The sequence below is a fragment of the Grammomys surdaster genome, unplaced genomic scaffold (genome assembly GCF_004785775.1).
Source record: "Grammomys surdaster isolate TR1022 unplaced genomic scaffold, NIH_TR_1.0 201, whole genome shotgun sequence".
NCBI lineage: Eukaryota > Metazoa > Chordata > Mammalia > Rodentia > Muridae > Grammomys > Grammomys surdaster.
This window is the reverse complement of record NW_021604646.1, coordinates 8,871,293-8,882,915: the sequence shown is the minus strand read 5'-3', so window position 1 is coordinate 8,882,915 and position 11,623 is coordinate 8,871,293. Positions and strand designations below refer to the sequence as shown.

Genomic DNA, 11,623 nt, shown 5'->3' with positions numbered 1-11,623 from the left:
ACTTTTCTACTGTGAGAGTAATGAACGCTCCAACCTGAGTTTTAAGGGGAGATGACAGCTCTAACAGTGCCCGCAGCACATGACACGCAGGGGGTACATCACCAACAGCGGTTAAGACCGGGCTAGGGCTGGTTTTGTAACCTGTTCACACTGCCAGCTTAGTTCTCCTGTAAGCAGGGTCTCCAAGACCCGCTTTCACCCAGGCTAGCACACAAGACACGCGCGGGAACTGTGTCCCCGTTGCATGAACTGGGCGGCCGCAGGGGGCTCGTTGCTCCGCGTCGCCTCTGCACCCGACCCCTCGGGCCCCGGGGCTCGGGCAAAGCGCGCGCGAGCAGACTTCCTGGAACCGGTCCCCACCGGATCGCGGACCCTTTGCGCTCAGCCCTTTGCTCTCAGTCTCTGCGCCCTGAGAAAGGGGGTGTGACTCAGCGCGGGGGCGTGGGCAGGCTCTGTCCTACGTGCAAAAAGAGAGATGCTTGCAGACTTCGGGTCGTGCGCAGGCCATATCCCCCGAGCCAGAAGAAGGGCGTGTGCAGGCGGCGGGGGCGTGTGCAGGTGGTGCCCCCCACTCGGGCGGAGCTTTTGCGCTCGACCCAATACTCGCCACTATAAAGGTCGCGCTCCGAGTGCTTCTCTCCACCACGCGCCTTCTAGAACTCTACCGCCGGTCTCTCGTTAGTCTTCAACCGACGCCTCCACTCGCCATGGACCCCAACTGCTCCTGTGCCTCAGGTAAGGGGGACTGCTGACGGGCCTCTACAGGCTTCTGGGAGTTTCTGGGAGAGCTAGACAGGCTATTTGGCCCCTTCCCCATTAACTATTTTTAGAGTACTACCGGCTGCTCCTTCCGAACGAATTCTGGAGCACTCCTGCTCCCTTTAAACTAGTCCTTGAGATAGTGGCTCGTCCAACCTGGGTGGTTTGAACCTTAGTTCTTCGGAGAACTGCGTTCAGGTACGCCCAGGTCCCGTTCACCGGGCTCACTCACTGCCTTCTTCCTCTAGATGGATCCTGCTCGTGCGCGGGCTCTTGCAAATGCAAAGAATGCAAATGCACCTCCTGCAAGAAAAGTGAGTTGGATCTTCCCTACCCTTTCCCCTTCACTCCCTTGGGGTCCCTACTCCTCCCTCTCCCCCCGCCCCGCCCCGCGCTTTCCCGGGAGCGTCCAGGTGGGGTCCCTCTGACTCTGTTTTCCGGCTCACCGCTCAATTCTTCTTCCCCAGGCTGCTGCTCCTGCTGCCCCGTGGGCTGTGCGAAGTGCTCCCAGGGCTGCATCTGCAAAGAGGCTTCGGACAAGTGCAGCTGCTGTGCCTGAAATGGGGGGCTTCCCCATACCTGTGTAAATAGAATATGTAAGAGCCCAGCCTTTTTTTGTACAACCCTGACCCTGACCCAGTTTTCCACCTTTTTTTTTTCTATAAAGCATGTAACTGACAATAAAAACCGTTGACTTGATTAACGCAGTTTGTCTTTGTGCGTGGGATAAGGGGCTGGCGGAGGGGTTGAGATGGGACTGCCCCAGCCTGATTTGGGCTAGTCGGATTGATTACCTCTCTGGACTTTGACCATCTAGAAAGCGGCGGGCAGAAGCATGCATTGGTCACAGAAATGTGCCGATCCCACTGGGCGTGGGTATATTGGGGATTAAATCCGAAACTGCCTGCTTACTAAACCGGGTGTTCTAATGAGCCACAGCCCTACCCCTAGATGCATAACGATTCTGAATTAAAGTATGAAATACCTGTATGTATGTAAACTTTGGTAAATAAAGAAGGGAGTGAATCAGATATGACTATACCATGTGTAATAATCCCACCACTTGGGAGCCTGAGGCAAAAGGGTCATTGTAACTCTGAAGCCAGCTTTGTCTCAAATTCTGGTGACCTTTAGTTTTGGGACAAGATCTCACTGAATAACCTAAACGGTCCTTGAATTTAGGAGCCTCCTGCCTTAGACTTCTAAAGGATAACAGGCTCGGCTTTAAATCCATTTTTAAAAATTCAGTAACATGGGCTGGAGAGACGGCTCCAGGGTTAAAAGCACTGGCTGCTCTAACAGAGGCCCTGAGTTCATTTCCAGCACCCACATGATGGCTCACAACCATGTGTAATGAAATCTGGTGCCTTCTAGCATGCTGGCATACACGCAGGCAGAACATTATACATAGTAAATCTTTTTTAAAAAGTAACATGAACAAAACCATGAAAAGTACCTTAAACACTATAAATATCCAAGGGTGTGCCTTACATCTTGGAGACTAAATGGTACAATGTGTCCAGCCTAGAGCTCCCACGAGGAACTGCTGTACAGGGGACACTGACAGGAACTTTTTTCCACTCTTCCAGAGAGCCCAGTGATATGACTTGGCTGTCGGTCTGGAAGTTTCTCTTGGGGTCAGGCAGAAATCTCCTCTCATTCCAACCCCTGGCAATTTAAGTAAAGTAAGTAGGAATTTGGGTGGAATTGCCCAGTATCTTCCCAGGAGCAAGACTCCAGGTGGAGTCTGCAATTTGGAGGGTGCGGTGGAATTTCCTTCTCTTTAGGAAGCCACAAGGACATGAATGATACTCAATTAAAACCAACGGTTAATGCCCCCAGGTTATTTGTTAAGATAATGCGATTTGGTCTTCAATCAAAGGGAAAGAGGAGTTTCTTGGCCAGAAGTCAGGACCAACCTTGCCCTTGGGCTTTCTCTGTGAAAAGTAAATTTACAAGACAGCCCATATTTCTTGCTGTCAGGAAGTCCTAGTTCACAGCCCACTTTCTCTCTTACTGGTCATGTAGCCTGGACAAGTCACTGAACCTCTGACAGAGCCTGTTATGTCTCCAGACCGAACCCCTCAAGTGCTGATAGCCTGTCACTCAGCTAAAGCCTAGATGCTGATAACCACACGTCCCCAAAAAATACACATACTCGGGCAACCAAGCACAGACCTGACGTTTAAGGACTATCCTTTGTTAAGTGCAGTTTGGAAATCTGGCCTCATTTGTCCCTTGTATGCCCTTTACTGACACCATTCATTCAGGCCTGGCCTTGATTTAGGTGGTACTGATCTCAGGTGAGTGAGAATGTAACCTCAGAGATTTTCCTCTTTGTCTCCAAACAGAGCTAACAAACAAAGAAACAAACAAACGCCCTAAGTGTGTGTGGGATGTAATAGGAGGCCAGGAATGAATGCTGGGACCTCTCTTAGTCCCGAATACCTTGAAACCAAGTGAACAATAGATACCCGTTTAGCTTCTCAGTTAAAATGGAAGCCGTTGGGCTGGGAATTGGCACCCTGGTGGAGAGTTTACCTGGCTTGTGTGAGGTTCTGGGGTTCAACCCTAGAACCATTTAAAAAGGAGCAAAGGAACGTGGGTCTGGGGATGTAGCTCGGTGGTACAGCGCTCACCTAACACGCACAAACCCCTGGGTTCAGGTTTGGTGGCACACTCCAGAAACAGGACAGGAGGATCAAACACTCAAGGATCATAGCAAAGGCCTGGGCTACCTGTAACGCCATCTCAAAAAAGAACTCACAAAACACAACAGATGCTGTGATACACACACACATACCTGTATTCTAGCAACTTGGGAAGCTGAAGCAAAAGACTGTCTCAACCTCAAGGCCAGATTGGGCTGTTCAGTGAGTTACAAGCCATTCTGAGTTACAGAGTGAGACCCTTGAAAGAGGAGAGGAAGAAGAGGAGGAGGAGAAACTGGGACTGGTGACATACATCTATTATCCTAGCTACTCAGGAGACTGAGGCAGGGGGAGGATTTCCAGCTCAAAGTCTAGCTACAGAGCACATTTAAAGCCAGCCTGAACAACTGCGTGAGACCCTGTTTCAAAGGAAAAAGAAAGTAAAGTACTAGAGACACAGCTCAGATGGAGATGCTTGCCTGGTGATCAGGAGGCCTTGGTTTCAATCCTTAATGTAAAAAAAAAAAAAAAGTTTTCTTTACTGTTGGTTTGTTTTTTTTTTAATCTAATGCAGTCCCTGGATATCACCTAAAACAATCCCTCTGGAGAAAGAGTACCTCGGTTTTTAAAACCAGCCTGGAGTAGAGCGGATGGGTTACGGTGTGCAACCCCCCAGCCCAGGACGTGCCAAGATGTGCCCTCTCAGGAGTGGAGAATAATGTTGAGATGAGTTCTGTTAGCTCTGTTGCTGTGTCCGGGAGGAAGGGGCTCAACCAAGGGGCATGAGACAGACAATAAGGACCAGGAAAGTTAGTAACCAAGGCTAGTCTTTATAAAACTGTTTCCTTCGCTTCTGCTAGCTTCGATCCAGAGAGAGACCGGGGCGGAGGTGGTCGCTGCCCAGGAACTCCAGGAAAGGAGAAGCTGAGGATACCACGCTGCGAATGGGTTTACAGAGACAGTTGGGTGAATTCTCGTAATGCATCCAAGCAGTGATGGAACGTATTATCGGGAAAAGCACTACAGGAACATGATGTTCCACACGTCACACGGGTCGTCCTACCCGGGCCAGCGGCGCCAAAGGGGCGGTGCCGCTGTGCACACCAGCGCTCGAGGGAGCTCTGCACCCAGCCCGAAGGCTGCGCTCGGCTCTGCCAAGGACGCGGCGCGCGTGACTTTAAGCGCGGGCTAGAGCAACCGCCAGCTGGGTGTAAACCCTTTGCGCCCGGACCGGTCCAACGACTATAAAGAGGGCCGGCTGTCCTCTAAGCGTTACGACGACTTCAGTAGCCTGACTGCCTTTTCATCACTTACTCCGTAGCTCCAGCTTCACCAGATCTCGGAATGGACCCCAACTGCTCCTGCTCCACCGGTAAGACTCCCGGTCCTTGAGACTTGGCGGGAATAGGCACCTTTAGTTGGCGATTCATTCTGGTTGTTTCTAGAATCCGCTCTTGTAATCACCTGTTCTTGGAGTATTATTAGTATTATCCAAACGGCTTTTCCCCCCCCGGGTCGGGGTTGGGGCTAGGATTTAGACGCGCAAATGTCTAGTTCCTGATCACCCATGTAGTGGGGACATCTGGGTTGCGATTGAGTCCCAGGCGTTACTAAGCTTATTATGAATTGCCTAGGAAAGTGGGGAAAGGACCTTTGTGCCTTGGGAATCAAAGACACAGGTCCTCCCCTACCCTGTGAGGAGAGAAGTGGAGCCAGGCTCCCTGGAGTTCTGGGTGGGACTTCGTGAACTGAGCCGGGATGTGTGGTGTTGGCCGCTGCTGTCATCCTGCCTCTCTCATCACTGTCTTCTTTTCCTCCACAGGCGGCTCCTGCACTTGCTCCAGCTCCTGCGGCTGCAAGAACTGCAAGTGTACCTCCTGCAAGAAGAGTGAGTTGGGACGCCTTGGGTGGCCGCTAAGGTTGGGGTCGGGGAACTCCTACAGAACTGGCTCTGAGAAACTGGCTCTGTCTCCCGAGGCCATTGTATTGTCTCAAGACAGGGCTATGCCGAGAGACAATTCAAAACTAAAGTCGTCTCTGTTGGGGATGAGAAGCAGGTCTTCAGCCAGTCCTGTGTGACAGGAGGGACTCGGAAGCCTCCTCTGACCTCTTCCTCTTCCTTTCCAGGCTGCTGCTCCTGCTGCCCGGTGGGCTGTTCCAAGTGTGCCCAGGGCTGTATCTGCAAAGGCGCCTCCGACAAGTGCACGTGCTGTGCCTGATATGAGAGACACTGCTGCCCCCACGTGTACATAGTATCGGACCAACCTGGAGTCTTCCCGTACAGTTCCACCCTGTTTACTAAACTCCGTTTTCTACTGAGTATGTGAATAATAAAAGCCTGTTTGATTTTAACTCTTGGTTTTCTTGGTGTTGTTTAGAAATAAGAAACTGAGGTGGTGACGGGTTAACTAGATAGTCTGGGGATCTGACTTTGGACTCACTGGTGCTGGCCTCTGGCCCCCAAAGAGGGGTAGTGTCTTTGGGTAGAGCCAAGTTATCCCATGAGCTTCCTCATATGGAAGACAGCAACCGGTGCCTGCCGGATCAGGTCTGTGTTAGGGGAAGGGATGGAAGGGGGTCCTGGGAGACACAATGTCCTATCCTCGAAGCACAGAAAATCTTATTCTCTTTGGATTCCGGTTTCTTCTCATTGTTGGGTATATGGGGGGAGGTACACTGGTGTCTAGCGTGTTAGGCAGGGACTAACACTGAACTATATTCCAGCCCTATTTTTGGTGGAGAGATGTGTTAGAGGGGCTTTGTTGGCCGTTTTGACAGTTGCTTAAATTGGCTTAGAACTCATTCTGCAAGTTCAGTCTGAATTTTTGATTCTCCTGCCTCAGCTTCCCAAGTACCTGGGATTACAGGACTGACTGTGCCACCAGGCAATTTAAAAGTGATAGAGTGTGGCTCATGCCTGTAATCAAAGCATTTGAGATGAAACAGTAGGAGGGACAGGAATTCAAGACCACACTAGGTATAAGTTTGAAGGCAGCCTGGGCTACGTGTGACCTTATCTCAAGTGTCACAGAGTAGGACACAGCTTCCAGATGTTTATCCCCAAAGGTTCTATATAGTTCAGTTTTTCATTTGCGTGTGTGTCTGCACACGCACACACACGTGTTTGAGGTGAACAAGGAGGCCTGAGATCTTCATCACTTTCCACCTTACCTTGTGAGACGTGATCTTTCTCCCCCACACCCCTTTCCTTCTCCTTCTCAGTCTGGCCCCTCTCGCTCGAGCCCAAAGGTTTTTATTTATTATATGTAAGTACACTGTAGCTGTCTTCAGACACCCCATAAGAGGACATCAGATCTCATTACAGATGGTTGTGAGCCACCATGTGGTTGCTGGGATTTGAATTCCTGACCTCTAGAAGAGCAGTCAGTGCTCTTAACTGCTGAGCCATCTTACCAGCCCAGTGATCTTTCGAAGGATTTAGAACTTTATTTTTAATCCCAGCACTTGGGAGGCAGAGGCAGGTGGATTTCTGTGTTCGAGGCCAGCCTGGTCTACAGAGTGAGTTCCAGGACAGCCAGGGCTACACAGAGAAACCCTGTCTTGAAAAACAAAACAGAAAAAAAAAAACTTTATTTCTGCTAGACTGGATAGCCAGCAAACCCTGGGGATCCACTACTCTCAGCTCAGCACTGGGCTTACAAACTTGGACTGCCCCTCCTGGCTTTTTATGTAGGTGCTACGGGTTTACACTCCAGTGAGCCTCAAGAGTGAGCAGCAAGCACTCTGCGCAGAGGCCCTAACCCCCTACTGCTTTTATTTTCTATGCACTTTAAACCAGATGTTATATATCTAGGCACCTTAACTCTACGAGGGTGGGGGTGGGGTGGCGCAGGTTCACCCTCTGCACTCAGGAAGTTTGGACTCAGCTCATCCGCACCCCAGAGTGTGACACTGAACTCACGGGGAAACTGATGCTAATCACGCACACAGCTGCTCACTGACAGTGTCCCGTGTGCATACACCTGCAGCTGTGCTGGCCCAGGGATCCTCAAGGAGCTCAGCAATGACCCCTGTGCACAACCTCCTTGGGAGGGCCTCCACTGCGGTGACTTAGGTGGCACTTCCTTGCAAAGCCAGGATGAATTTGCTCTTTCAAATTCCAGCACTGTGACCAGGGACTGAGGACCTTTCCCACGTTTGTAGTCTTCTGACGTTAAATGAAGTACTTTGTGTCAAAACTGTCCGGTGGACTAGGGAGGGTTCGCTGGCTACGAAGAACCTAGGATAGTTTTAGGCCAAGAACCCACGCCTGTCTCTATCTGTTGTATAAACAATGGAAGACAGAGACAAAGTCCCGTGTCTGTCCTCTTTCTAGGTATAAGGGAAATGGAGCCAAAGACAGAGGTGGGGACAAAGACAGGCAATGTCACAGAAGCGTATGTGACACCGGCACACACTAATCTCCCTCTCACTTTTATGGGAAGAGCAAGGTGACAACCATAGTGCAAAGCTGAGCTGAGGGTGGGAAACAGCCAGAACTAAGTTCCTGGAACTTTAATAAGGAGGAATGACCGGCAAACTTGCTAGAACTAGCAAAAAAAAAAAAAAAAGCTGGGCGACTGCAAGCAGCGTAGAGTTGAGTGCAAAACCCCGCCCGCCTCCTGCGGGCCGCCCAGTGGCGGGCGCAGAAGAAACGCCCCCCGGCCGGGTGCACCCTCTGCACGCGGAGACTGCGCCCAGCGGGAAGCTTGCGCTTAGCTCTGCCACACCCCGTAGCACTAGGGCAGGGACGAGTGCACCGGCGTGCAGCGAAGAGGGCGGGGCTATCTCACACAGCCCAGAAGCTTCTATCTCAGAAGCTTCTATCTATCCTATTTCCTATTAGGCCACCCAGGGGTGCTTCAACCTCTTCAAATTGTTGGGGAATCAGAAGAGTGGGTACATTCTGCACAACCCAGTCAGCGTCAAGGCAGCTGAGAGTCTTGGGGGCAAGGTCTGGAGGACCTTTGCACACGGAGTGGGGCTTTAACTCTGAACTGAGCAGGCAGGTTCCTTCGTTTCCAAGTGCCTCCCAGAAGCCTAGCTGATTTTTCTGCTTATTTCTTTGGACCTTAAGTCATTTGCATTGAAAAGCGCCCCCAACTGCCCCTGTGTCCCTCGTAAAGGACTTAAGAGCACACGTTTTCTGAAATAAAAAGTATTAGCTCAGGTCACATCCAAGACTAAGGTCTCAGCACCAACGGAGTGGGGTTATTTGGCCTAGAGAGCCAGAGGACCAGAGGGCAGGGAATAAGAGACAAAGACAGGAGATAGGGGACAAGGGAGAATGGAGGGGGGCAGAGATATTTGTCCTAGAAGGACAGGAGACTGCCCCTAGAGAGAGAGGAGACAGGAAAATGGTTGTTTATAAATGTACAAGGGGAAACTCTGTTAGGATGAGGTGTTTAATTTTTACTGAGCATGTTTATTAGGTGAGCCAAAGGGGGCTTTTGATTGCTGCACTTCAATACTTTGCTAGCTGGACCTTGGTAATCAGCTTCAGGAGGAGGGATTGCTCAAATAAGAGAACAGACCTTGGTGGCAAGCTTTAGGAATGGAATCTAGTGGTTTTTCAACAAGACAGAGGGAATGGGGGAGAAGGGCAAGGCCTGCCAGAGCCGTGCTTGCCACTGCTGCCCAAAGTTCCTTCATTTTCATTTCTGGAGAAAGTGAGCTCTTTACTGTATGTTGCTGGTTCTCTCTCTAAGGAGCCCTTTGCTAGTTTGTCCGCTCCCCCACCCCCACCTCAGCAGCTTCACCACACTTAGGAACTTACTAAGTTCCTTCCATTCCTCCATCTTTCCCTCAAGGTACTCAGGTTTTCATTTCAAGGGACAAAAGATTGGGCTCTAACCTGTCCTGTCCATCTTCACCCTTGCACTCGCCTCTCTGGAGCACCTCACTTTCTTTTCTGTGGGAAAAACATCTGAGAGAGAATGTACTTCCCAGCAGTAGGGTGGAGAGGTCCGATGGCATGCTTCTATGTGTCTCACAGGAGGACAGGGGGAGAAGGGCCCGCCCAGACATGCACAGCAATGCTACCCTCAGGGAGCCTGCCCTGGCTCTTGCTCTTGTCTCTAGCTCTCTCTGCTCCCCACAGGTGGCTCATGCAGCTGCAAAGACTGTAAGTGTGCCTGCAGCCAAAGATCTCAGGGCTGGGGCTGAGCTTGGGGGGGAGAGGGAAGACACAGCTGGCTCTGGTTGTGTGACTTTAGGGACATTGGCTATCCTTTAACCCCTTGAAGACCATTCTGCTCCCACTCCAAAATTTCTGCATCATCCTTAGGTCCTAAGACTAGGTAGGCTTATTTCTATTGGGATGCAAACCCTGAAGGACAGACAGAGCCCAGGTCTTCCTTAAAATGTCTCCTCATAGGAGCATGGAGCTGTGGGCGTGTCCTATCCGTACTTGGGAGGTAGAGGCAGGAGGATCCTAAGTTCAAGGCTATGTCAGACCCTGTTCATTAATGAATAAACAAACACTTAACAAATTCTTTGGTGTGAGGCCCCGGAGAGGTTAACATTGCCTCACTCCTTCCTTCTCGTCTTTCTGAGGCTGCTGCTCAGGCCGCCCTGTGGCCTGCTCCAAGTGTGCCCAGGGCTGTGTCTGCAGATGGGCGTCTGACAAAAGCACCTGTCGTGGTTGACGACATGACAGCTGTTCTGTTCTCACCTGTAAAGAGAGCAACATGTGAAGAATAGGATTCATTCTTAATATAACCCTGCCATGTATGTATATGCATGTTTATCATAATATAACCCTGCCATATATGTATATGCATGTTTATCAAGTACACGAACAACAATGAAATTTGATGACCTCATTCTGATCAGCCTTTCTGTGCTGTGTGAGGCTTGGGAGACGGGACTGAGGTGAGGGATTTAACAGCAAGGCTGAGACCTGCACTGTGGACTCAGATGTTAGAGTCTCACCCCTACACAAACTGCACAGGTAGGGCACGTTAGGCTTCATGTTAGGCACACAGGAAAGCAGGAGTGTTGACAGGGAGGCAGACCTGTTCTGTCCATCCTCCTTAGACAAGTTCACAGTGCAGGGACCTCTATCTTCTACTTTCACGCTCTGACTCCCTCTCTATCTTCTTTTGTTTTTTTTGTTTAATTTTTATTTTTAAATTTTATTTACTTATTTATTTATTTATTTTGTTTTTTGAGACAGGGTTTCTCTGTGTAGTTCTGGCTGTCCTGGAACTCACTCTGTAGACCAGGCTGGCCTCGAACTCAGAAATCTGCCTTCTCTGCCTCCCAAGTACTGGGATTAAAGGCTTGCACCACCACTGCCTAGCTTTTTTTTTTTTTTTTTTTTTTTTTTTTGGTTTGTTTATTTTCCGAGACAGAATTTCTCTGTGTAGCTCTGGCTCTTCTGGACTCAATTGTAGACCAGGCTGGCCTCGAACTCAGAAAGACCCCTCTGCCTCTGCCTCCCAAGTGCCGGGATTAAAGGCATGGTCTGACTCTCTTAACCTGCTTTTTGTTCTCACCAGGTTGAGATTACAATCCTGGATACTGTGGTTAGAAACAAATGTTCCCGCTGGGCAGTGGTGGCGCAGGCCTTTAATCCCAGCACTTGAGAGGCAGAGGCAGGCGGATTTCTGAGTTCGAGGCCAGCCTGGTCTACAGAGTGAGTTCCAGGACAGCCAGGGCTACACAGAGAAATCCTGTCTTGAAAAACCAAAAATGAGGGCCCCACACTGTAAGCAACAGTAGTACAAACATCCACACGGCGGAAATATCAATGTCCAGAAATCCTGAAAGGACACTAGATAGTCAGGGAGAGCTCCGAGTCGTGACTAAGCTCCTTTTCTGTGGGAGTGTCTCCTCAAGTCAGGATGAATTTGCTCCTTCAGATTCTACCTCTTGGCCATTAAGTCGGATTGTCCCAAGATTTGGAGGCAATTGCCCAATGTTCTAGGAATGTGGTGATTGGCTCCAGGGGACTGCTACCTGTCAAGGTGTGTTGGAATATGGCGAGCCTGCAAGCTTGGGGAGCCCTAGGAAAGTTCCATATGAACTAGTACCTACACCGTGTCCATCAGTTCCTCCACCCTTAGCTATAGACAGAACGGGGACCAGAACCCCATGCCTGCCTAGTGTGGTGCAACAGAGAAACAGGGCCACATGTGAGGTATGGTTGGGAATGAGAGAAAAGAGAGTGCAGAGGAACACAAGGTGACAGACACTAAAGACCAATCCCT

General features: G+C 50.2%; 2 protein-coding genes across 2 annotated transcripts; both read left to right on the top strand.

Annotated features, from left to right (window-relative positions):
- Positions 1-496: 496 nt before the first annotated feature.
- On the top strand, positions 497-1,458 carry LOC114623738 (metallothionein-2). The gene is made up of 3 exons (XM_028770437.1): positions 497-735; positions 1,008-1,073; positions 1,227-1,458. Exons 1-3 carry the CDS (start codon positions 708-710, stop codon positions 1,316-1,318), a joined length of 186 nt encoding a protein of 61 aa, XP_028626270.1. The 5' UTR covers positions 497-707; the 3' UTR covers positions 1,319-1,458.
- A 3,072-nt stretch (positions 1,459-4,530) lies between these two features.
- LOC114623735 (metallothionein-1) lies at positions 4,531-5,762 on the top strand. Its single transcript, XM_028770433.1, has 3 exons — positions 4,531-4,782; positions 5,233-5,298; positions 5,538-5,762. The coding sequence occupies exons 1-3, from the start codon at positions 4,755-4,757 to the stop codon at positions 5,627-5,629; spliced, it is 186 nt and encodes a 61-aa protein (XP_028626266.1). The 5' UTR covers positions 4,531-4,754; the 3' UTR covers positions 5,630-5,762.
- Positions 5,763-11,623: the final 5,861 nt, after the last annotated feature.

What these genes read in the sequence shown, in the direction of transcription:
- LOC114623738 (XM_028770437.1), top strand. Translation starts at nt 708, where the DNA reads ATGGACCCCAACTGCTCCTGTGCCTCAG. An exon ending in CAACTGCTCCTGTGCCTCAG is followed by an intron (nt 736 to 1,007) that starts GTAAGGGGGACT and finishes TTCTTCCTCTAG; the next exon opens with ATGGATCCTGCTCGTGCGCG. An exon ending in ATGCACCTCCTGCAAGAAAA is followed by an intron (nt 1,074 to 1,226) that starts GTGAGTTGGATC and finishes CTTCTTCCCCAG; the next exon opens with GCTGCTGCTCCTGCTGCCCC.
- LOC114623735 (XM_028770433.1), top strand. Translation starts at nt 4,755, where the DNA reads ATGGACCCCAACTGCTCCTGCTCCACCG. An exon ending in CAACTGCTCCTGCTCCACCG is followed by an intron (nt 4,783 to 5,232) that starts GTAAGACTCCCG and finishes TTTCCTCCACAG; the next exon opens with GCGGCTCCTGCACTTGCTCC. An exon ending in GTGTACCTCCTGCAAGAAGA is followed by an intron (nt 5,299 to 5,537) that starts GTGAGTTGGGAC and finishes CTTCCTTTCCAG; the next exon opens with GCTGCTGCTCCTGCTGCCCG.